The 24,343-nt window shown below is 39.7% G+C and overlaps 3 protein-coding genes across 3 annotated transcripts in view; 2 read left to right on the forward strand and 1 right to left on the reverse strand.

Moving 5' to 3' along the window:
• The first annotated feature begins 278 nt into the window (after positions 1-278).
• On the forward strand, positions 279-4,882 carry LOC106811861 (thioredoxin domain-containing protein 16-like). The gene has a single exon (XM_014815580.1). It carries the CDS (start codon positions 279-281, stop codon positions 2,778-2,780), a length of 2,502 nt encoding a protein of 833 aa, XP_014671066.1. The 3' UTR covers positions 2,781-4,882.
• A 556-nt stretch (positions 4,883-5,438) lies between these two features.
• Positions 5,439-23,277, reverse strand: LOC106811870 (helicase SKI2W-like). The gene is made up of 25 exons (XM_014815592.1): positions 23,136-23,277; positions 20,703-20,809; positions 20,114-20,231; positions 19,699-19,885; positions 19,146-19,375; positions 18,674-18,745; positions 18,424-18,558; positions 17,850-17,995; positions 16,971-17,117; positions 15,094-15,178; positions 14,475-14,581; positions 13,973-14,049; positions 12,834-12,997; positions 12,220-12,432; positions 11,648-11,758; positions 11,123-11,248; positions 10,830-10,934; positions 10,451-10,590; positions 10,190-10,325; positions 9,580-9,977; positions 8,916-9,126; positions 8,120-8,230; positions 7,466-7,684; positions 6,932-7,072; positions 5,439-5,850 (listed from the first exon to the last, which is right to left on the reverse strand). The coding sequence occupies exons 1-25, from the start codon at positions 23,181-23,183 to the stop codon at positions 5,650-5,652; spliced, it is 3,735 nt and encodes a 1,244-aa protein (XP_014671078.1). The 5' UTR covers positions 23,184-23,277; the 3' UTR covers positions 5,439-5,649.
• Positions 23,278-23,510: 233 nt separating this feature from the next.
• Positions 23,511-24,343, forward strand: part of LOC106811862 (ER degradation-enhancing alpha-mannosidase-like protein 3) — a 68,715-nt gene continuing 67,882 nt past the window's right edge. Inside the window, exon 1 of the mRNA XM_014815581.1 lies at positions 23,511-23,731. Coding sequence (XP_014671067.1) covers positions 23,622-23,731 — 110 coding nt within the window. The 5' untranslated portion in view covers positions 23,511-23,621. The remainder of the gene's footprint in view (positions 23,732-24,343) is intronic.

The following is a 24,343-nucleotide window of genomic DNA, read 5'->3' on the forward strand; positions in this document are numbered from 1 at the left end:
GGGGTCCAGGGAGTCCGGACCCTCCCTTGCTCGCGCAGAAAATGCATCTGAGGGGGTGTAATTTTAAAAAATTTGCTCGCAAGTGCTCGCAACTTTGGGTTACGGTTAGACCCCCCTGGTACAAATCCTGTACACGCCCCTGCCGAGCAAATTGCCAACATTGAAAAACGAACCCCCCCCCCCAATATAAAGCTGGCTACGGGCCTGTATATATATGATATAATGCTGCGCACACCATACACTATTGTGTCTAAGTAAAAAAGTATAATAGTACCTCTATGGCGCACACTGTGGCGCTGCGATCGCAATCAATAAACATCATGGCGATTCATGTGTTACTGATTGTAAATATTTTGCTGTTTACGCACACCCAACGAGTGTCTGCGCTAGTTACAGATTTAAATAATGTAAATTTTGGCTCGTTTACGTCAACTGGCGACGTAAAACTGATATATTTCTACAATACGTTGTCGTCCGAAGTCAGTAATTTCCTTAGAATACTCGACGAATCTTCGCAACTGTTGGAGCCATATGGCGTACAACTGGGAAACACGAACTGTGCAGAGCAAAACGTCCATCCCTACTGCAGTAGGGGTGACGTAGAGGACAACATATTTGTGTTTAAAGTAGGATGGGAACATGTTGAGCTTTCGCTGGACTCAGTATTTGATGTCGATTCAGTTGTTGCGAATGCACTGCAGTTGGTATTGTTGAGGGAAACCCCCATCATCCTTGATGTAGAGATGAGAAAGAAGCTGGAGAAGAATCTTAAAGGAAAGAAGGACTTGATTTTATCATACCACGATGAGTTAGGAACGCGAGAGCACAGGGCGTTTATGGAGGTTGCATTTGCGTACCAGGATGATTTTCAATTTGCACTGACTACAAAGTTTGAGGCAACACAAGGTCTTAGTGGGCATGCCCTTAAGGGGAATTTATCTGCGATCATGTGGTACATACAGTGCAAGTCTGATAACTGTGCTGATGTACTCTACAGGGATGAGTTCAACGTTGTTGGGTTCATGACCTTTTTGAAGGCAGTAAACCTACCATCTATTGTCAAAATACCACCTCTTGATTTTCCTGGTGCCGATGTGCGGATAAACAGAGTTTACATTGTGAGTAACTTGTGGAACTCGGAAATCAATAGCTCTATTTCACTGGTACTGTCTCATCTAAAATGCATGGTGCAAGTAGTGGTTGTAATAGCAAAAAATATGAAGCTGAAGGATTGGGAACGAGTCGGTTTCAGTGTAAGCCAAGGAAAGTTGCCTACTGTCCTGCTCAGGCTCAGATACCAAGGCTACAAGGTGATGCCGGGAGAGATGACTCCTACTGGTGTGCTTAATTTCGTCATGGATAAACTGGATGAGGCCATGCGAAGGTCAAGCTACACAACGATTACTGTTCCCGAGACGGAAGAGCTGTCAGAGGACGTTTTGTCATTAGCTCATGATAGTGTCTTCAAGGCAGTACACAAAGCAGGTGGGCATAAAGTTGTGCTGTCCCTGCAGGCTCTCACAGACGAAACCTTTGAAACAGTGTTGAAGGAGGAAAACTGTGATGTCGTTGTGTTTTACCAACCCTGGGATCATATTAGCATAGCTCTACTGCAAAGCTTAGTCGAAATTGCTGATGATAAGAATATGGATTATGGGATAATCGTTTCCCGGTTGAACTGTGCTGACTGGACACATGTCTGCCAGCAGAATCATGTGAACCACTTTCCAGTTGTAAAGATATATTGCAAAGCAAATCCACCAGTACAATATGAGGGTCTGCTAGATGGTAAAACCATCCTTAACTCTGTGATGTGGTACGTGGATAGGCCGATCAGTATTCCTAACAAAGAGACAGTTGATGCTTTCATATCTGGTAAAATGGCAAAATTCTCCAACGATGATACAACCCTTACTGTTCTCGGTCTTCTTAAGTCAAAGGAACATATAGAAATTTTTCGTGAATCTGCGAGAAAGACGACAGGACTTGTCGTTTTTGGTCTCTGCAATGATTCCGCACTCGTAGACAGTGTTGCTGCAAGCCATGATGTCATGCCTCCTGCTGTGATACTTTACAGACCTGGTGACCTGTTTGAGCCATACGTTGTTACGCTTGATCTCTCATCAGCAGACAGTATTGTAAATTTCATCGATTCAAATAGACCTGCGCCGTTTGCTAAACTGACTCCCATTACGCTTCCGGAAATACTTGCTAAACGAAGTCACTTGTTGCTACTTTTTGACGACACCTCTGCTATCATCATGCACGATCTCCTTGGCAGACTTTCTGTGAATCGACTCTACCCTAAGCTTGCATTTGCGTGGATCGATGTATTCGACAACTACAAGTTGGCCAGCGAAATACTGCTTGCGTACAATGCAGAGGTGACACCGCCTGCAGTGTTTCTTGTGGACTTCGCCCATGCTAAAGTCTACCAATATCGCGAAGCTCTGGAGGAGGCTTCGGAGGTGGCCGTCACGGCGTGGATAGACCGAGTTCTCACCAGAGAGGAGGCAGCACAGTCCAACCTTACAAGTCACGAATGGAAACCACGTGTTCCCAGCATCGACTTCCTGACGCTGACGGACCAGCCGGGCGAGACAGTGCGTGGGGACAGGTTTCATACTAATCAGTGGGAGGAGGAAGCACACCAGGAGGAGGAGGAGGAGGAGGAGGAGGACTTGAAAGATGTTAGAAAGGAGGTCGGTGCCGCACTGAGGCGTGAGCTCGAAAACGCAGCTCGGAAAAACAAGAGAATGCAGAAGCATGATGAGCTGTAAACCACTTAATCTGAATTCGTTCATTGTAACCCAGATTCTACAGTCAACCAACGTAATGTTTTTCTGTGTACTATTAGAATTGCATAATGTGTTACTATTGGAATAGTAAGGTGGCTATATAATCAAAAGTTGTATAAATTATATTAAAGTGTCTAATGTGAATTTTAATATATTTTCCTGATGCTAAGCAGGCTGCATTGGTATATTTATTATGATAAGGTTTACTGTGGTATATACTGTAAGACATAGTGAACATACTTTATGAACCAATGGCATCTAAAATTAGGGATGTAATTTTTTCAGAATTCTCTGCTATTTTGCTGAAGCATTATTGGTGATGTGTCTGCAATAACATCCAAACCAGGGTAACTTTCTAAATATGATCTCTCTCTCTAACTGAATGTTATTGGAATGTGAATTGGCCCCTGTGGCATAGGGAGAAGTAGTTCTATATTATTATAAGAAAAATACCTTTACCTGTGTTTTACTACAGGAGGAATATTTTTTCAGGAGAAGCTAGCTATGTTTATATATGTTTTAGGCAAATTTTATTTTTTGATAAATATGTAAGAATGGTATTTATATTGGAATATATTTATTTAACAGTACATCAAATTTAACGTGAATTTTTTTTTCTTTAGGGGATGCGAGTTGTAGAAGAAAAAAACCTCCATCTGTATTTTTTATCTATTTTTTTACTATTCTTTTGGGAAGTTTTAGGAAGGGCAATAACTTCACCCCATTAAATAACCACGCCACAAAGCAACACAGTTGCCAAGACCTTGTGCTGTATGAGCCACAAGATGTTGTACATGCTATATATGTTAGTGAGTATCCTTGCCAGCTAGGGCACATGGCTGGCTCCAGTATAAGATCTTGTGCCTCTATCTTTTCAGAGTTGTGCACGATACCGGTACCGTATGTATGGTATGTGACTCTAATTTCGTGGTAGTTAGTAAGATGTTACCCCCTTAACATTCCCTAGCAGTTGAGTATGTATGGAAATGGTTGATGTAGGGATATATGCTTCCATGAGAGCAGGAAATAATATCATATGCTTTTGTGCTTTCTCAACACAAGCCCATAATTGTGTATGTACATAAATTCACGGGTGCTCAGACAGGTCTTCTGCTAGGTATATATGAATTAACCATGCAGCTTTTTGAATTAAACAAATATGTAAGTGATTGTATACACTCCAGTCACATCTACTTAAAAAACCGCGTAACATAATTAAACTTTTCTCTGTAAAGTGGCACAAAATTAGGACAAGGTTTATCCACTTTGTGTACTATGATATCGTTTCTCCACAAGTTCGTGAATCGTTTTGCATTGTTAGGTTAATATTGTGTAATGTCGTGTGAATGTCGTACTAGTGGAAGACTGGTAGTTTCTGTGAAATATCCGTTAACGATCAAAATATAGCTAGATTACTGTGGAAATTTGAGGTAAGCCTCGTTTGCGATCATGTACATGTGCTACTGTAAATGATATATATGTCAGACAGTGCGTGTAGTGATAACGTTTTACAAGCAACCCATGTCCATGAAAATTAATTTCTATATATTAGAGAAAGACCATTCCAAAGATTACTCTGGAAAACGTTGCTTGCATGTTGGCTATAAGACAGCGCACTAGTTACTAAAAAAAGGTTCGTAAAAGTAGAGAAGGACTTTGGAGAAGAATGTATATTATGTAATCTCAGAATGTGTTATGTGCAAAATGTATTACTTTTACCCATGTTACGATGCTGTGAAGGCAGCTATGTCACTAATTTCCATATAGGGAATAGAATAAAGGGTCTGTTTAGAAAAATAGCGAGCAGATTCTTAACAATAGCTATGGTGAAATAACAAAAGTACAAACTATAAGTTTATGAAATGTGTCAATTAAAGAAGGAATGTATCTGCAACCCCACTATATTTATGTGTTTAGATAAATTAAATGTGAGCCAGTCATGTGTTACTGAAAAGAAAAGAAACTGTTGAAACCACGTATGTATATCGTATATATATATATATACATATCATTATGTCAGCTGAAAGCCTGAGGAAGCGATGTATGTCTCGAAAGCTCGCTGATTAAAATTTAAACACCCTTTACCTATTTTGTGAATTTGTTTTATATATATATATATATATATATATATACGGAATACTGATATGTATTGGAAGTTTGCTAAACCAAACAAAATGTTATCATTTTGGTGCACAAAGTACACAAATTAATTTATTTAAATTATTCAGGCAGTATATTACTCGTATAACATTTTATCCTCAATTTATAGACCCAATCATATTGCTATTCCAAGAATTATATCATGACATATTGGCATGCGTATAATAATTTCTTATTTGTCAAAACTAGCCAGGAATTAATATCATTCATGGTTAAGAGTATAAGCAGTCACAATATGGGCCACAATTCTGCACCTGTGCATGCATTCAAACAAACCTGAAGCTACCCTGTATACAATCCAGTTATGCTCATAGGGTCTATGTCCCCCAGGGTACTATCGGAGGGTACCCTGGGTACGGTTTGATATATCGGAACGAACCCTGGTAACTATCTGATATGGTTAGGGAGTAGGCGTAGGCGACTCCCTAGACTCGTTAGTGGAGTAGGCGAGGTACGGTCCGGCATATTAGAGAGTACCAGGGTACGTTGCGATATATCGAACCAAACCCAGGGTACCCTCCGATAGTACCCTGGGGGACATAGACCCTATGGGCCCCAGTTATCAGCTATAACATCACGAAGCTCTCAGAGGGAGAGAAATTGTTTAGCAAAGCTTGATATTTGTTTACGCTCACACGGCCCGCTCGTGCTTAGGAGTGATGCCGCCACGAGGGGTTTTTCATCATCGCCGCTACTGCGTGTAGAGGCTGGCGGCGAACACGATGTCACGCTTGATGAGACTCGACGCCTCCTCCATCTTCTGACAGAGCACGGGGTCACCGACCAGCCTCGCCGCGTTGCGTACGTCACGGAGCGTCTCGTTGAGTCGCTGGATCGTGCGCACGACGATGCCCTCCGTCACGTCTGTAAGACGCGTGATCTCGGCGAACGGCTGAAGTACAACATGGATGGGCACTTGTTACATATCCCCCCGCGCGGAATCATCTCCTATGTGACCGACTGAAGGAGCGAAGGACAGCACGGCTTAATTCCCACTAATTCCCACGTGGAAGCCTTAATGGTCATGATATAAGGGTCTATGCACATGAACACATGCACGCACACACGCACGTGCGCACGTGTGTGTGCATGCGTGCGTGCGTGCGTGCGTGCGTGCGTGCGTGCGTGTGTGCGTGTATACCGAGTCATGGTATGCGCGGGGAGAATGGACGGCTGCAAGTCTATTTAAAATAAAAGGATAAAGCATTTGTAAGACTAGGAGGTTCTTGCCGCCAAGACAAGTATCTCGTGGTCTGATGAGAGCATCGCTGCCTGTGTGTGGGCTGGAGATTCTTGTAGTGTCTGGCTTGACAAGAACCTCCATCATCGAACATACGACTCACTTAGTCTGATGAAGGTGCAAGCAGTCACTTGCTGACAATAGTTCATTCCGCGTCTGATCCAATCCTGGGGGTGGGGGTGTCACTCCCATTGTTAAAGGTACTGGGGACATGGCGCTGGACAGGGTTTTCCAAACATCATTATTGGCACAGGGTATATTTTCCGAACATCTTTATTGGCACAAGGTTATTTAGATGACCCACCCATCAAGTTGATATTGGCCTAATATTGGCAAAACAATATTGGGCCAATATCAGCAGGCCAATATTGGACCAATATAGGCAGATATTGGTCCAATATCAGCCCAATATTTGCAAAACAATATTGGGCCAATATCACCAGGCCGATATTGGACCAATATCTGCCTATATTGACAGGAGGACAGGACATAACCGAAGTGTGCAATATTGCAACAGGGTATACTTTTTAGTGCAGTATATTGAAACAGGGTGTATTTTAGGGCGCAAAGCGGTTTGCGACAGGGTCAGGTTTTCAAGGTCCCCGGGGGACCCCCTACCCAGTTCCGAGGCGAGTGCCCCCCCCCAGGATCTAATGTGGTATATATGATCAAGAGCTAACCGTTTTTCCGTTTTTCTATGTGTTATTAGCTCTTCATATCATGCATAGCTTACCACGCCCTTAGCCCACTCGTGTGTGACTTCAACTAGTCCGAAATTTAATCTTGCCACATAGTCTTCTACCGGTTCTGTCAAACCACACTGCTTCTGAACTTTGCCAATGCTCTCTGCCACGCTCTTGATTTTCTCAATACCCTACAGAATAAACAGATATTATATGATAGCCATCGCGTCTGAATACCCCTACACGAACATGATATGATCGCCATAGTATAGGATATGTGCAACAGCATAAGCACACAGTGGACACAGGTACCATTATCAAACAAACTATATTTGATACAGGTGCTCGAAGAAAGAGTGAGAGAGAGGAGAGAGAGATATATAGAGAAAGAAAGAGAAACAGAGCAAGAGAGAGAGAGAGAAAAAAGACGCGAGATTGAGATAGATAAAGAGAGAGATAGAGAGAGACACATACATACACACAAAGAGACATAGAGATAATATAAAGACAGAGAGAAAGGGGGGGGGGGAGAAAGGGAAGGTGAATGAGAAACAGGGCAAAAGAAAGACAGATAGATCCTGTACCGTAGACAGAGTGGGAGATAGGTTGGGTTCGCTGCAGTGCTTCTGCTGGAACACCATGCAGGATAGCAGTGCTGCGATCTCGGCCGGCGGCCGGTCAGAGAAGACGTTCTCGAACACCAGCTCCGTAATGACGAGCTCGTTGTTGGCGATCTCGCACGCGACTCGTCCCTTCAGCTGCACGGCGCAGTTGTCATCAACGTAGCGTAAGACTTCTAGCACCTATAGCAAGGTACACATTTGTAGTGTTACAATACATAGCGCAAGGTGCTGAGAACCTATAGTACAGCATATGCATATCTGCAGCATGACATAATTTAGCGAAAGACCCTGTGGACCTAAAGGAAGGGATATATACATGTATAGCATTACCCCTCACGTAGTGCCAGACACTGAAAACCTATAGCAAGGCACACACATGCAGCATTACCTTATGCCTACATTTACTTTTACATTTACCATTGCCTTTTACTTTTTACATTTACTCACAACACAATTTCGTTTTTATTCACACCTTATGCTATTGTAATGCTATAAAAATTCAAGAGGACGGAGAGAGAAGGCGGGAGAGTGATAAAGAAAGGGAGAGAGAGGGAGGGGTAGGAAGGGATGGAGGAAGGGAGACTGGAAGAGATATCAAAGAATATTAAAACGCACCTCTTTACGCTGGCTGTATTCCGGAAGCAATTGAAGACTCTCATCTGACATAAGGTACTTGACCTTCATGATCTCCTCCTTCACCTTCATATTGGACTTCATCTGCTCAAACTATGCAACCAAAATAGACTCCAGTTTAGAAGAAAAGGTTACTCTACACAAAAATCAAAGAATTTAGAAAACTGCATTCGTTCTTATTGTTATTTGTTCATGTATTATTACAAATAACGTCTTATATTACCAGAAAAGAACTGCACGTATTTGGAAAATTACGAAATAATATTTGAAACTAGAAAGGGCAGTTGTCGCCAACTACATGTATCCCCCGTGTTCTCCCCAAGATGTGTAAGTATACAAAGTTTGGTCGCGCTAGGTCAATTAGGGGCCAAGTTATAGAGCAGAAGGGAAATATGATAAAGGTCAAGGTCAAGGTCAAGATGAAATAAAGGTTGCAATGACCTGGTTTCGGTACGCGACACACCTGCTCCCCAAGATGTGTAAGTATACCAAGTTTGGTAGCGCTAAGTCAATTAGGGGCCGAGTTATAGAGTGGAAGGAAAATATGATCAAGGTCAAGGTCAAGGTCAAATAAAAGCCGCAGTGACCTTGTTTTGGTACGCGACACACATTCGCCCCAAGATGTGTAAGTATACCAAGTTTGGTCATGCTAGGTCAATTAGGGATCGAGTTATAGAGCGGAAGGGAAATTGGCGGCGGCGGAGGCTGGGGAGACATGAAACCATAGTAACCCCGCCGACTTCGTCGCGGGGGATACAATAATAAGAAAAACACTCACGTGTTGCGAAAACTGGGGGCACAGTAGACAACGATGGTCCTTCAAGGGTGCTTTCATTTCACTAAATTCCATAAACTGTTCTACAAGATCGATGTCCCTTATTCCAAGGTCATTAACAGGGTGAAGGGCAGTGAGACCCTGTAGGTTAGTTTCAGTCAGCCGTAGCAGCTCCTGAGTAGCAAGACTTGCAGATTGACTGGGAGGATCATTTCTGCAGAGACAAACAAGGTGATGGGTTCATCACAAGCCGTGCCATCCAATGCAAACTATGTCGAGAAGTTCTATAACTATTTAAGCATGCTATCACATTTAGGGCGTGTTTGTTTGGGACAAATCCGTCTGATCGAGATCATGTGATCCTGATCCGACCAAACAAACGCAAACTCATTTTCACCGGTTCACATTTTGCTGTGACCTATCACGGGATGGTTCATAACAAAGAAAAAGCTGTGATTGGCTGAGGAGCGGGCCACCATATTGGATCCCGTTCGAATCCGCCTCGCTAGCAGGGTCGGGTTCGGTGGATCGAGATCAAGTGATCCGACCAAACAAACAGTCAGATCAACGAATCCATCGGATCGAGATCCGTGGATCCGACTAAACAAACGCACCCTTAAACCATGTGGGGTTTATCCCACGCTTAGTAGTACAGCTTGATACTCACTTGAATCTAAATAACTGTCGCTTGTTAAAATCATCAATCACTTTGTCTGCAGCTACTTTGATTGTTTTTGTCGTCACAGCAACAATGTCTGCTGCCACCAGCTCCACCACAGCATGGCCGTATCCATTTTCAGGCAGAAAGAGGCCAGTGTCTGTTATCAAGTCAACACTAAAACTGTCCATCACGTGTGATGCATCTTTGCTGGCATTGCTCTTTCTCTTATCACAGATTTCTTCATCTTTTTGAGTCAGCACAAGAGTTGCGAACTTCTTCTCGTTCCGACCAGACGTCACTTTCAACAGTAGGCCGAGTTGTTGCTGCTGCTTGCCAAGATGAATGACCAGTATTCGCCCAGTAGCTAACGCTTTTACCATTTGTGGATGTGACATGCTCACATCCTGAAAAAAATAATTACATACAATATAAAAGATATAACACAAAATCATTTTTCGGTGCAGCATAGTGTAACTGCATTTATAACCTTCAATACGAAAATCATTTATTAAATTTCAATGGCCAACTAATCTAATTACGAAAATGTTTCTATATCATGCTGCTATGCACATATAGTATACATATGCTCATGCTATAACAGTTTACAGTATTCTACCTGCAGATGGTTTCTCATTTCGACATATTTCTTGCAAGCTGTGTAGAATTGTTCGAGGCTATCATCGCAGTATTGGCACTCAATTGGCTTCATGTCATCAAGATACACCTTTAGCTTCTCCAGCTCTGCCTTGTGTCTGTATGAGCAATAATGGCATCATCGATTTTGATAGATTCCATCAAATTCCAACATTTAGGAATGACACTGCACTAAATATCATATGCTGGAGCATGAGTAGAGGTGGTGGTTAACTGCACGTACCGTGCGACGTCTTTCTGGGTGTGAAATTCAGAGAAGCTACGCTTCATCATGTCCTCAACACGCAGCGCCTCTATCCTCAGCAGGTTCAGGATCATACTGTATGTAAGCCGGAACTGAGACTCAAGTTTCGTTGGCTTGCCCTGCGCACGATGAATCGATCTCATTGTAGTTCCCATCGTAACAGTAACAATAGAATGTATGTTATATAAAAATAATGTACCGAATAAAACTGAGGAGCCATGTTTTTGTCAATACACTCTTCACCATGAAATAAACTGCCTTGCATGCTGCAAATGTAGTCAAACTGCTTTGCTTGATAGAATAGAAGATATATAGTAGATTATATTACTATATTCAAGTATACAAGGGATATAAACACCAGAATAATTTTATGAAGATCTGACAGCTCTGGAACATCACCCTTGCACAACATAATTACAGTCCCAGTTGTGTCCAGACCTCTCCGACCAGCCCGTCCTGCCATCTAGGAGAAAAAAATATATCAACGTGTCATCTACCTCCTGAAAATTAGCGAACATTTTTCATAGATAATATGTGTTTTGTGTATTCGTATGATGTCATTTCACATAACCTTCTCACGAAACCTACGTCGACTAAATCATAGACTCTATATAAAAAACATATTACGGTAAATGCATGCTAGAGACGTACCTGTATGTACTCGCCTGGTAGGAGGTCTCTGAAGTTTGTGCCATCATGCTTGCGTAGGCTGTCGAATATCACAGTTCTTGCTGGCATGTTGACACCCATCGCAAACGTCTCAGTAGCAAAGAGTAACTGCGTAAAGCAGGGGAAAACTGACGATGTGGCAAAAACTGTGTGAACGTTATTTGGCAATAAACAGGTTTGATCCCATATCACATGCTGGTCTTTAATGGTGCAAATCTTAGACACTAATATGAATGCTCCATTAAGATCTAGCTTTCACTCTTATAATGTAGTTTTAAAACCACCTCACAAAAACAACTACACATGCTATATTCATCTGCACTATTTATGTCTTCAGTTGATTACATCATATAGTTTGAGTCCACCATGCAACCACATGCACATAAAGATTATAATGAAATTGTCTGATTACGTATCAACCACTGTTCACAAGCATAGTCTAAAAGCAGTCCCAATGATTATGGAAACTCAATGCGATGCAAGAACGATAATTAACTGATATATTACCTTTACAAGGCCTCTCTGGAAAAGCATCTCAATAACTTCTTTAATAATGGGGAGGATGCCACTATGGTGCACACCAACACCTCTCTTCAATAGGTCCTGCATGTGTATCACCTGTATAAAGAGTAGTCGACGGCTGTAGGTTTAGAAGTTGTGCAGCAGCTTTTTGCTAAGCATCAAGTGTTCAAGTTAGGCCAACAACAGTGCAAAATCGTTTCATCGTCGATTCAAAGGGTTATTATTATTATTATTATTATTAATATTATCATCATCATCGTCGTCGTCGTCATCACCATCAGCATTAGTATAAGATGTGTCATTTACTAATATAAACATCTCATAATTAATTGCCATACCATCACCTATCCTAAATAAGTGAAGATCCTAAAATGGCGTAGAAATGTGATTTTCATTTGACATATAGGTACGATGCTCTGTCCCTCACCCTTGCAGGCTTTGTGCAGTATTTACAAACATTTTCAATTAGTGAAAATCATATAAATATTCTATTTAGCATATGCAGGCCATGCATGTTCTGTCTCTCACTACTGTAGCAACTGGACAAAAGGGAATACCTGTGGAAGCTCCTTGTCTGTCCCCTTTAGCCTCGAGATGCACCTCTGGAAGAAGACGTGTACTTCGGACTTCCCCGCCGCTGTGAGTAGGTCCAGACTGCTCAGCTGAGACGCGTTCTCATCACAGCGTTTCTTGGAGAAGGTGAAGGCGACCACGGGAAGTTGATTCTTCTTGCCGAGCATGTCCACAATGGAGAGCCACACGCCCTTGTCCTTTTTTCATGAGAGAATCGAATCGAAATTTAATTAGTAAACGTTCAACAGGCAGTTTACCCATCCGCCTAAGAGAGATAAGGTACATCATCCCCGCTTTAAATATTGTTGTTAAGTCGGTCAACCTAACCCAGTTTGTATGCGATGCACCGCAGAATGTTTACATAGTGGCATGTTGTCACCGAGCATAGATTTTTAGAATGTCCTATCACAGTTGGCTAGAGCTGTCTGTTAACCACGCCAGGTGGATAAGTAAATTACAAGCTGTGGTATTTTCATTGTATATCGCGGACTGTCAAACATAGTTGTCATCAGTATAGGATATACGCCCTGTCGTTATCGTTCAACACTAACCTCAGAATCATCTGCTCTAATTCGATTTCTGCACAAGGCCAACTGACCTGCTTGGTATTTCCCTGCCTGGTACCCTTGGCACCAAACTGTGTGGAGGACTTGCTGGCTCGAGCTTTCTTAGCATCTACTGCCTTCTGGTATCCGGTGCTGAGAAAATTCTTATTGGCATCGACCAGCAAGAACATCTCATTACTTGTCTTTGTGCTGTTACCTGAGGAAGCAATGAGCGGCAAGTTGCTGATGTCTCTTTCGTTTCACAACCACGCAACACATATGACAGATGATACATGTTACCTAATACATGCCTCCACTGTTTAATCGCAGGGGTTGGGGCATCGCAGCTGTAGAATGATTAAAATTGTAGACAATTTGTTCGTTAGCCAATAGATTCGTGTACATTATATGGCAGTTGACACGTTTACACAACCAGACACTCTGCATCTGTTTTGAGGCAGAGGGTGCTACTCTTTATGCTTGCTAACACAACCTAACAGTAACCTGGTTTTCAACGTTGGAAAGGTTGTAGTAGTTCCCTATGTTAATTAACTGGTAACAATGCAAAATGTTACACTAGACTCTAGATACTAGTACTCTAGGATTTTACTGCATACAACTGTACTTACTGTATAACAAATCGTCTATACCCACACATACTTGTTACCAGATACCTTATTTAATTGTTATAATTAATTATACATCAACGCTACGAAATTTGAACGGCGCCATTGACACTCGCGACCGTGCTGCCACCCTGAAAAGGTTGCGCATTTCCCAATATATTTTGCACGTTACAGACTGAGGGCTAAATACAAAGGTGCAATTATATTTATACCTAAATGCTATTTAACTGAACGATGTTCATTTTAGCACAAATTTATCCATAATATAACTGAAACTATATGTCGTTTATAAGATATTACAATCCTTTTGCTTTTAAATTAATAAAAAAGAAACACCCTCGGTCTGTAGCCCTTGGCTGAAAAGTCGTTTTGCGCAACTGTTCAGATCGTGCGCTTTGAGTGGCGCCACCATCGTTGTAATCAAACCGTAGTCATTAGTTTTAAAACATAAAAAAAATATTTCTAATGGTAATTGAACCATGAAATTTTTTATGTAGCGTTATTTTAACCTAAATTAACTGAAAATAACCCTAGAACCTAGAGTAAAGAATCCCTTTAATTAATACCTGTGTAGATGAAGTGTTCAAGGGGAATAGGGCGCTTCAACGTACTTATTACATAAACCTTCTTCTTCTTTGTCCGCCTGCAACAAAACCACTCGACTTGTACTACTAAAACATCGGCTGTTGGCTTCATCTGCTGAGCATAAATGAGCAATCATGGATATGCATAGACGTCAACTATAATCATGACAAAGTAGGTCATGACAATTATACTTTTTTAATTGGGCTTGCTCGTGAGTTTGAAATATGCACAATTGTAAAAACATTTAAAGAAGTTGTAAGATAGGAAGGTACGACCAGTGCAGCCAAACAAATACAACAACGTTCAATTATCAAAACTGTCACATTAGTAATAATTCTTATTTATCTCATAATAAAAAAGTTTATCATATTATACATATATTATATACTAGGCAATTCAATGACTTTAATCCAACATTTAAAGAAGAGAAAGTTAGTGATCCAAGAGCCAATGATTGCATGAGACTTGCGATGAACAGCTTACCCGACCCACTCGGCGAACTCCATGGTGTTTGGCACGGTGGCACTCAGCAGAATGATGTTGCAGTGGTCCGGTAGCATGATCAACACTTCCTCCCACACCACACCTCGCTGCAAGACAGTGTTGGCATGTTATGGAATTTGTGTTGCAAGACAGTCTTCACATAGTGGAGTAAGGCAATGTGTATTGTACATCGTGCCTGATATACTGTTTTAACAATCTATGCATTGAACGTTTGATTGTAGCTTATGGCTCTTATGCTGAATTAACACACTAACGCTCTAACATTATTCAACCCAAGAAATGAAAACTGCCTGTAAATTACACAGTTGTAAAATGTATGTATATATATATATATATATATATATACATATGAACAAACATACATGCATACATGTATCCTAATATATATTATGCTATTATACCAGTATACTGGTACAATGTACGAATATTGTTTCCGATGATAACTAAACAGGTAAATTCGAGAACGTTTTGTTTTAACAAACTCCTAATATCTAAGTGCATTTCACATTATTGACACATAAGCACAGGTATCACACATTTTCACAAAGTAAGTATGATCGCAAGATAATCTTATTGGTAAAAATATTTCCATGCCTACCTCAGAGTCATTGATATAATGCACTTCATCAAATATTACCCACTCGAGGTCTCTGATGGTGTCAGCGCCATTATACAACATGGACCTGTGAACACACAACTGCGTTTATTGCACAGTACATGAAAAGCAAACGTCAAAGCCACTTGAAAGTAAGTGAAAAATGGCATTACATACGATCCAAAAATCAAGAATTGCAGGTACTTTTCTTCAGTGATTGCACTTCTAAGCAATAAAACTTCTTATTAATAAAATATAAACACAACCGAGTGCTTTACCATCACTTGCCCCCTTCACTCTTCTGGTAGTTTCTTAAAAACTGCTTTTAATGTCATATATTTATAATTCTCACTATATTGCCCAGAGGTAGACAGACATCATCAATCTATTGGTCTATATAACTTTATATACCAACGTTTAATTGTTCACCACATTTCTTGTAATTGCAATAATTTAACAAGAGCCGCAGAGTGTCTGGGCTCATCTGAGGTCTGTTGCTACGGTTATAAACGTAACATTTAAGTCGTGCGTAGTGACACCTTCAATATGGCAGATACGCAGTTGCGTATCACATATTTCAGCAACCTTCTGCATTCTTGCATACCTCCCAAATCCATTGGTATACAAACGTCCGGCTGCCTGAAACTCCTGTTTTATGGTGCATTGTGACCCTAACCCTATTAAAATAAAAATATTAATTGTTGTAAAAATTATTTGTTGTTATGAAATTTTTGGTAAATAAATCATGTAAATATTTGCCTTAATTGGAAAGAAATAGCTGTAAATGGATAAAGACTAGAAAGATAAAAAAAATACAGAAAACAGGTAAATAATAAAGAATCTGATGGGATTCGATCCAAGGACCTTTGAGCCTTAATCCTGTGCTGTAGCCGTTTGGCTATCGAAGCATATTGGCTTTCCAGATTATGGATGTTCCATGAATATGAGAACACTGTGACATCATTGAGGCAGTTCAGGAATCCATGTTTAACCCTCCTCTTAAGGGAGAGTTATCAAATCTCTCTTATTATGATATCTCTCAAGAGGTTATCAAACACTTACTCTTCGCACGTCAGTGGAAAGCACATTTCATGGTCCTTTCAATAAAGCCATAAAAATGGTAGGTCACCGCTGAAACAAAAAAGTTTTTCAATCGCTCCGTCAGACCATGTCTTCAGAAAATGTCTAAAATCTGCCCTGTGCCCCATTGACCTTTGACCTGTGACCTCCAATTTCGGCACAGTGATGGCTTTTTCTACCATGATGCTATACACCGTCTATCACGAGCCTAGGTCGAGCCATTTAGATTTGTGCCACAATTCTGCATTTCCTCCCTATACCTTAAGTTAAGGAGGGAAGGTTCCCCCTTCTTTTACACCTATTGACCTTTGACCTTTGCCCCCCCAGCTTCGACATCCCAACTCGTTTTCGGATTACCCCCCTACGTCCCGACTTTCGAATCCGTACGTCAAGCCGTTAAGATTTGTGCCCAACTGTTGACGCATGCACGGACGGACGGCCGGACGCACGCTCATGCGATTCTACAAGCTGCATCTGACTATGTCAGATGAGCTAAAAACTGATATTATACGTTATATGAAATTACGTTTCCACAAACATAATAATAAGTGATTATATAACATCAAAATAATGTAGAACGTTATTCCTAAATCTCAGTCCTCACAAAATTTTCGATAACATCTTATTAATTTTATAGTAAAGTCCCGAGTAAAGTAAAGCTCAATATACAAGCTCAATATAGTATTAGGTGTATCTAAAAAAGGTTTCTAGCCTCTTCAAGCTTTGTCAAACAGATGACTTAAACTTTAAAAACTGTTCACATTCACCAAGACAGTAAGAATATGCGTTGTCCCACATACCTGAGAATCTCTGTGGTCATGATTAGGCAATGGGCTTCAGGCCTAATCTGTACGTCACCTGTAAGTAACCCCACATCTCCAAACGTCTGCTTGAAATCTCGAAACTTCTGATTGGACAGTGCTTTGATTGGTGATGTGTATATTGTCCTGCAATGGTCAACAGCCATATTTGTTTTTCCCACATAGAAATATCCAGTTTAAGCTCATGCATGCACAGTCTGTCAAGTGAAACTTTATATAATGAGTGTTGTATGAAATAATTTACTTTGTGTGACGAAGGTCACAATGTAATTACTTGCCATATTAAGTGCTTGTGAATGAACAGAACAGCATCATTAATTATTTTAATATCACTTTTTATGCACGCTTTGACATGGCATCAGTAAGTTAGAACATTGCGTCAATAACTTATGAGCACCTATTACTCCCAATCAATTGAATTGAGCAAAACTGGAAAGTTGTTGTAATTTCTTAACTGCACAGTTATTAATCAAGTGATACGTCGGCTAGTTTTGACACTTAAGTTATCTGCAGAGTTCAATGAGTTACTATGTTTGTAGTGCCTCAGACTGGCACAATAATAACTGCAGTTTTACAAGGTCTACATGTGGCCAAGATATAATAATAATACCTAATGAGAGGTGTTATACCAGTGACAATCAAATATCACCCAATATCTACAATCCCATCATGCCACGAAGCAATTTTATAACTGAATGTTATGTATATTAAATTTAATTATGTGTTGTAATGAATTACATGCATACACTAGCACAAACACACACACAGGTACACATACACATGCACACCCACACATGCACACCCACACATGCATGAATGCGCACACACGGCTAGCATGCACACATATAAACAGTTCACCTGGTCATGTGTTTAGCAGACAACGCAATGGCATATTCGGCTACGACAGTTTTGCCGGCAGATGTGTGAGCGGCAACGAACACGGACTCGTGATTCTCCAGATGCAGGATCGCCTGCTTTTGAAAGATGTCTAGCTCGAACGGCCACTGAAGAAATAAGGGAAACAATGCTTGAGTCATGCAAATGCTCTATTATATGAGATGGCTTGTAAATTTATATATGCATGCATACACAGATATGCAACATATATATATATATATATATAGTTTAATCATTTCACTTTCTGCTGGGAATGCTTTGAAAAACATTATTTGTCAATATTTATATTATCATTTGTATCATTTGTATTATGAATTATTGTCAATATTATATTATCTATTTATCCTGCATAATTCAGATAAATTTAATTTATAAAATGTGAAATGTCAGCTGAGCTGTCTTAAAGTTATGCTTCGACAATATTCGGAAAAACACCTGTACTGTGAACAATAAAACTTGGCTCCGCATATAATTTTACTGTACGTATTAGACCATAACAATTCCAGAACGAGGATAATGAAGATAACCATTTCACCTTATATGCTAGATCAGGTATTTTCTTGAAAAAATCTTCAACAGGAGTGGAAATGTCAACCCAGACTGCCCATTCCTCTCTTGGAATTGTTGGTGCTGCTGTTGGTGGTGGCATCTTTGCAGGACGATCTGATACCTACAAAATACTAGCAGCCTTAAAGAAGAACACATGATTATTGACGATACTTCTACGCATATTATATAAATATAACTAGAGCTTGTTTAATGTGAATCTAAAAAAAAAAGTTCACCTTTGTTAATCTCTCCAAGCTGTCACTCCTATGGATTTTGGCTGTTTTATTCAACTCTAACTGATCTTCCTCCTAATACCAATGGAAAGACAATTCAATGTATACTATGCATATTTTGAGACAGAGAGAATACACACGAGCATATATATGATATAATATAAACTTTGGGTATATTTACTCCTTTATATCTAGTTGAATCAAATGTTTAATTAACGATTTCCATGAACACTTTGGCAAATACTTTGAATATGCAAAAAATGTGTGTGTGTGTGGTGTGTGTGTGTGTGTGTGTGTGTGTGTGTGTGTGTGTGCGTGTGTGTGTGTGTGTGTGTGTGTGTGTGTGTGTGCGTGCGTGTGTGTGCGTGTGTGTGTGTATAGGTAAAAAACATCAGAATATAAAATAACATCAATGACTTATAATCATGGTACCAATCAAGTTACAGTGATTATGCCAAAGCTTCAGTCTAGGAACCTGTTTCATGCTTTTAAGCTTCTGGCTGTAAGCTTGTAGTCCTTGTTCATCCTCTTCCCATTGCTCCTCATCACTTAGCCACGTATCATCATCTCCACCGCCTAGTACGTCCACCACATTAAAAATATTCTTCTTGGAAGGCTTCGGTAGAGCCTCTGTAATCTTATCTGGTGGGTTTTCCACATTGAATGACATGCCCTGGGAGAATCCAGGAGGAGTTGACAATAAACCTGGCACAATGCAAACACAGACCCTCGGTTTAGTATCATTCAACACAGTATGGCACCAACTGGGTTTGTTTATATCCATAAACACTATGTATACACTCAAAACAACTGATGTGTCTTTGTAACATTAGCTTCATATTTGAATATTTTTTGTTTCATATTAATTAACAAAAATAAGTTTTAACATCAGTAATGCTGGTTAAAAATTTATAATTTAACCATGTCGAGGTTTCACTTATTCAGCTGCCCATAGTGTAAGTAATGGAAATCTTAGGAAGCTAATGGAAGCTAAATCTTAGAACAAAGATTTTTAAAGCAAATATAACCATTTTCAAAGTCCAGTTCCTGTAGGCCATCACTATGAGCAACCATTGATGCACTCGGTTCATCCATGCCTCCCGGCCAAAATGGGAAATTGCTAGAGCTACCACGCACTGCCTCATCCAGAGGACCTGGTGCCCGGCGCATAGATGTTGAGTTCTTGGAGGTTTCATCCTCCCTACCCACAGCATCCTACCAATTAAGATAAATAATTACAGAAATGACCATCCTTAACGTATCAAATGATAAACGAGTACGATAACTCAACAATAGTATTATATTAACTTACATACCTATTATACCTAAATAAATACCTATTAAACGTTTATATGACTATTTGAAGCAATCTTATAAGATAATCAAGCGATGATGCCAAGCAATAGCAACAATAGTGTTTATTATAATATTTAAATGTCTTACCTCTTTGTAGCTGAGAAGCTGGCCTGTGGTAGGATCTCTAGTAACTTTGATGGTCGTTGGAACGGCAGGTAAATCAACAACTAGGAGTGCTGCTGGGTCTGGAACCCTTTGTATGAACCTGTAATTTAGAGATATGGTATCATGATAAAGATCTGAATCGAAACCAAGACAACTAGCATGGACACAAAAATACGCACAGAAGCACATATATATGCACAAACTATATATAGAACTATACATACAGAACTCATATACAAAATATGACCAATGACGTTTTTTTGTGATTACTAGTTATTCCTCAACAAACCACCACAACAACAACACTACAAGGACCAGATAAGAGTACACACCCAAACACAAATATTATTAGGAATTTGTACCAGGATTAGTACATAAAATACTGATATTGTGGATACTCTATAATCAAGAAGATTCTTGAAACTTCCCTGGCATATTGTGCCTTCGGATAAATACTAATTGATCATTACTCTAATAGAAGTGGGATACGCGATGCCATGGCAGAATTAAAAAATAAATGAACATTGCAGATAGAATACTAAGAAGTTAAGAACACTTGTATAACTTTTACCTCTGACTTCTTCGAAAATCATGTATTAGCAGCTTCTCTGGACTTTTGAGATACTGCTCAAGTCTTGTTTCCAAATCAATCAACACAGGTGGTAGTTCAAATGGTGCCTAGGGAAGATGTGTCTAAAATTAATATACCATACCAGCCATATCCATGTGTAATATATATGTGGCACATGGTTTTTGAACATTTGGTTAGCTTCCATCTCTACTTATTTCACTTTGTCCCTCTCCTCTATTGCCTTGGTCATCTCCAGCTTCTCCCAATCCTCCAACTTCTCTTCTCAACTTCTCTACATACTCCTTCACTTACTTCACCTTCTTCTCCTTCTTCTACCTATTTATGCAGCTAGTAGGATACCTGCAGATGCACAATCTTCTCACTGTATCCTTTGTATGGAACACTGACAAGTATAAGAACATCTAGCATAACACAACACACCATAACATAATGTAATGTATCGAAGGGTAATGTAACATAACCCTCAGGATACTTTTCCAAACAGGCCTAGGCCTCTACAGTTGGCTCCACATCTACATGAAACGAAATGCAACGTAACGTAACATTGTCTGACATTACGTAACATAACTTTCTCCCAGTCATCTGTCTCTACTTAATCCCACGCATCTGCTTCCTCAACCTTTTTCCTTCTTCTACCTTCAGCAGCATATCATCTCTCCTAACACTGTCTTCTCCCTTTCCTTTAGGCTTTACCTTTCATTTCCTCACCTATCTTGTCCCATTTACCTGTCTCTTCTACATCTTATTCTATCTCATCTTCTACACCTTGTACCTTCTCTGTTCTTGTCGTCTCTATCCAATTCATTGCCCCTTCTGAGCAAACAGGTACTGGTAAGGGTGTTTTCATTTGAATATCAATCAAGCCATGATTAAGTAAAACCTACTGCCAGTGCCAGTAGTCAGTACTACTAGCTCTAGTACTATAGCCCTTGTATCTTGTATCTTGGGGTCCCTCTCTTGTATTTCACAAGGCACTGATTCTCTTGGAATGTGCGGGGAAATCCTGTAGATAAGGAAATTCTGTCTACAAGTTAGCATTAATTATTTTACTTTCTCTAATTGATAATGCCTTTCTAACATATTCTAGTGCTGGTTTTAGTATTTTCGGGTCATTACTTTTCCAATCTTCTACTCGTTCCCCTTTATTATACCCTCTATATACCTTACACGAGTATAAATGTTCCAAATTTTCTTTTTTCCTTTCGTCACACAAATCACATATATCATTACTGTAGTTATTTTTAAAATAACTTTTTAAGTTAATCATGCACGTCTTACACAAAGCATGCATCATCAAATGACAGTTTTGTCATATATGGCTTTAATACATAGCTTTCAATATTTATCATTTTCATTTTTGTTTTCTCACCAGCCCTCATGGTATCTCTCATAATTACGGTTTAAAAAATAGCCTCCTTCACATATTTTTTCCATTTTTTCTTATGTTGTGAACCAATAGTCATAAGTGACATACTAATGTCATACTCCTTCAAGATGTCTAAAGTCTCATTTGCCCAATTCCTTCCAATGTCTTTAATTTGTTCTAAAAATACTCTTTTCATTAATCTATATTTCTAACTTAATAATGTATTGCAATAACATTAACTTTTTATGACATATTTTATCTTTTATTGGTATTTATTCCACTTTTATTCTTAGTGCTCTAGTGGTGTCTTGCTGTGCGCTTGGAGTATCCTTCTTAAACATTCATTTTGGAAATCTTCTACCATTTTTTCCTCTTCCTTAGTGAGATTAGTCCAAGTTTCGCTATTATTTAGTAGTGACGGCTCCTGACGGCACTACAGTGCATTCGTAAAGTTTAACACGTGCTTCCATCACATAGTTTCAAAAATTTTGTTCATTAGCCATAGATATGACTTCACTCGTCATAAATCGACCTTTATCTGTTCTTTGTTTCATCATTTCTTTATATCCTCCTTTTTCACGTAATATCTCGCCTAAGTATGTATATTTACTACATCTTTTTATTATTTGATCTCCGAGAAGAATCTGTTTTCCTTTGCTATTTGGGCCTCCAAATTTTATTTCCAATATATTTGTCTTCTTCATATTAAATTGTAGCAATTTTTCTTCCGCCAGCCTAGTACACGCTTGAGCCATTTTTGTCATGGTCTCCCAATTTCCAATTCCCAGGATATCATCAGCACTTCTTCTACCACAGAGGCTGTTGTATTGTGTCAATGTCCGGTTGAACTGTTCCACATTGCCCTTGTGGCAACAAAGGCTATAGTACTAGAGAGCCTACTACACTATAGTCACTACACTGTACACAATACTACAATGAATGGTTGTGTAGTGTAGACTGTAGACTGTAGTCTGACTCTGTACTGAGTCTGTAGACTGTCGTCTAGACTAAGATAATTCAATTTCTGTTCCACGTGTATTGTATACCTTGGACTTAGTACTAGTAGATAAACTGCTGGGCAATTCTGAAGCCATGATGCTTTCTATGGTGGTTAATTGACACTTCTTTTATGTCATTCGCTTAATGTTTATTCAAGGTAATGTTTTCATCATTACTGTTTATGTGCGCGGCCATTATACAGGACATTGACAATGATGGATACTTCCGTATTGTATTATCGGAAATTATTGATGATTTTATAATAATTCCCGATGTTTTAAAAATAATTATAATCTAATTTTTAATAAATATAAAATTATAAATTGTTTTAAATATATTTACTTTATTTTATACGTTTGTGAAGTATTTCTGAATAGGCTGCCATGTATTAATACGTGTCATCAGTAAATCTGCGGTAAATACTCGCGAGAGACATGGATAGTTTATAAAAATGACACACAGTCAGGGAAGTTGCGGAAGGGATTTTGTCTGTGTCAAACCGTCTCAGATGAAGTAAGATTTCAGCTGTGACCATGAGACCACCACTGACTAGGATATGGCAGTGTATATTTACCGTGTTAGTGACGTATCACTGTTTTGGGTCAGCTGCAGGGATGACAAAAGAAGAGAAAAGACAGCTCAAGTAAGCCTAGATACAATAATGTAACCCAAACCCAAGAGGATAGGGGGGTCCTCTTGGGTTTGGGTTACATTATTGTATCAAAAGTAAGCCTAGCTCTAGTAGTAGTAGTAGTACTATAGCCCTCGTACAGTTGCCGCAGGCTACGCTGCCTGCGGAAACTGTACGCGGGCTATATAGTACTAGAGCTAAAGTAAGCCTAGCTCTAGTAACTCCCGGTCGGTTGCCGCTAGCAGCGTACAACTGTACAGTGTACGCGGGCTATAGTAGTAGTACTACAGTACTACTACTACTAGAGCTAAAATAAGCCTAGAGACTGACTATACTCTATAGGCTATAGCCTATAGTATAGGCTGTAGGGTATAGACTATAGGTATTAATATTGTAATACTATTTATTGATAGTGAACAAAATTTCTAGATGCTCACTGCCTCACACAGACAAAAAGTCACAATACATAACAACATACATCATTCATAGCGTGGAGGGCCCAAGGATATTAAGACTAAGACTAAGAGTAAGAGCTGTCCACATTTGCACATATCGCACAATGCGAAAATGATTTGTGCCCAGTGGGGGGGGGGGGCACTCACCCCACATTATGGTAGGTATGTG

Source organism: Priapulus caudatus, unplaced genomic scaffold (genome assembly GCF_000485595.1).
Source record: "Priapulus caudatus unplaced genomic scaffold, Priapulus_caudatus-5.0.1 Scaffold584, whole genome shotgun sequence".
In the NCBI taxonomy this organism is placed as follows: domain Eukaryota; kingdom Metazoa; phylum Priapulida; class Priapulimorpha; order Priapulimorphida; family Priapulidae; genus Priapulus; species Priapulus caudatus.

What these genes read in the sequence shown, in the direction of transcription:
- LOC106811861 (XM_014815580.1), top strand. Translation starts at nt 279, where the DNA reads ATGGCGCACACTGTGGCGCTGCGATCGCAATCAATAAACATCATGGCG.
- LOC106811870 (XM_014815592.1), bottom strand. Translation starts at nt 23,183, where the DNA reads ATGGCTTCAGAATTGCCCAGCAGTTTATCTACTAGTACTAAGTCCAAG. An exon ending in GATTTTCGAAGAAGTCAGAG is followed by an intron (nt 20,232 to 20,702) that starts GTAAAAGTTATA and finishes TCTAAATTACAG; the next exon opens with GTTCATACAAAGGGTTCCAG. An exon ending in GGCAGGGAAATACCAAGCAG is followed by an intron (nt 12,433 to 12,833) that starts GTCAGTTGGCCT and finishes TCATGAAAAAAG; the next exon opens with GACAAGGGCGTGTGGCTCTC.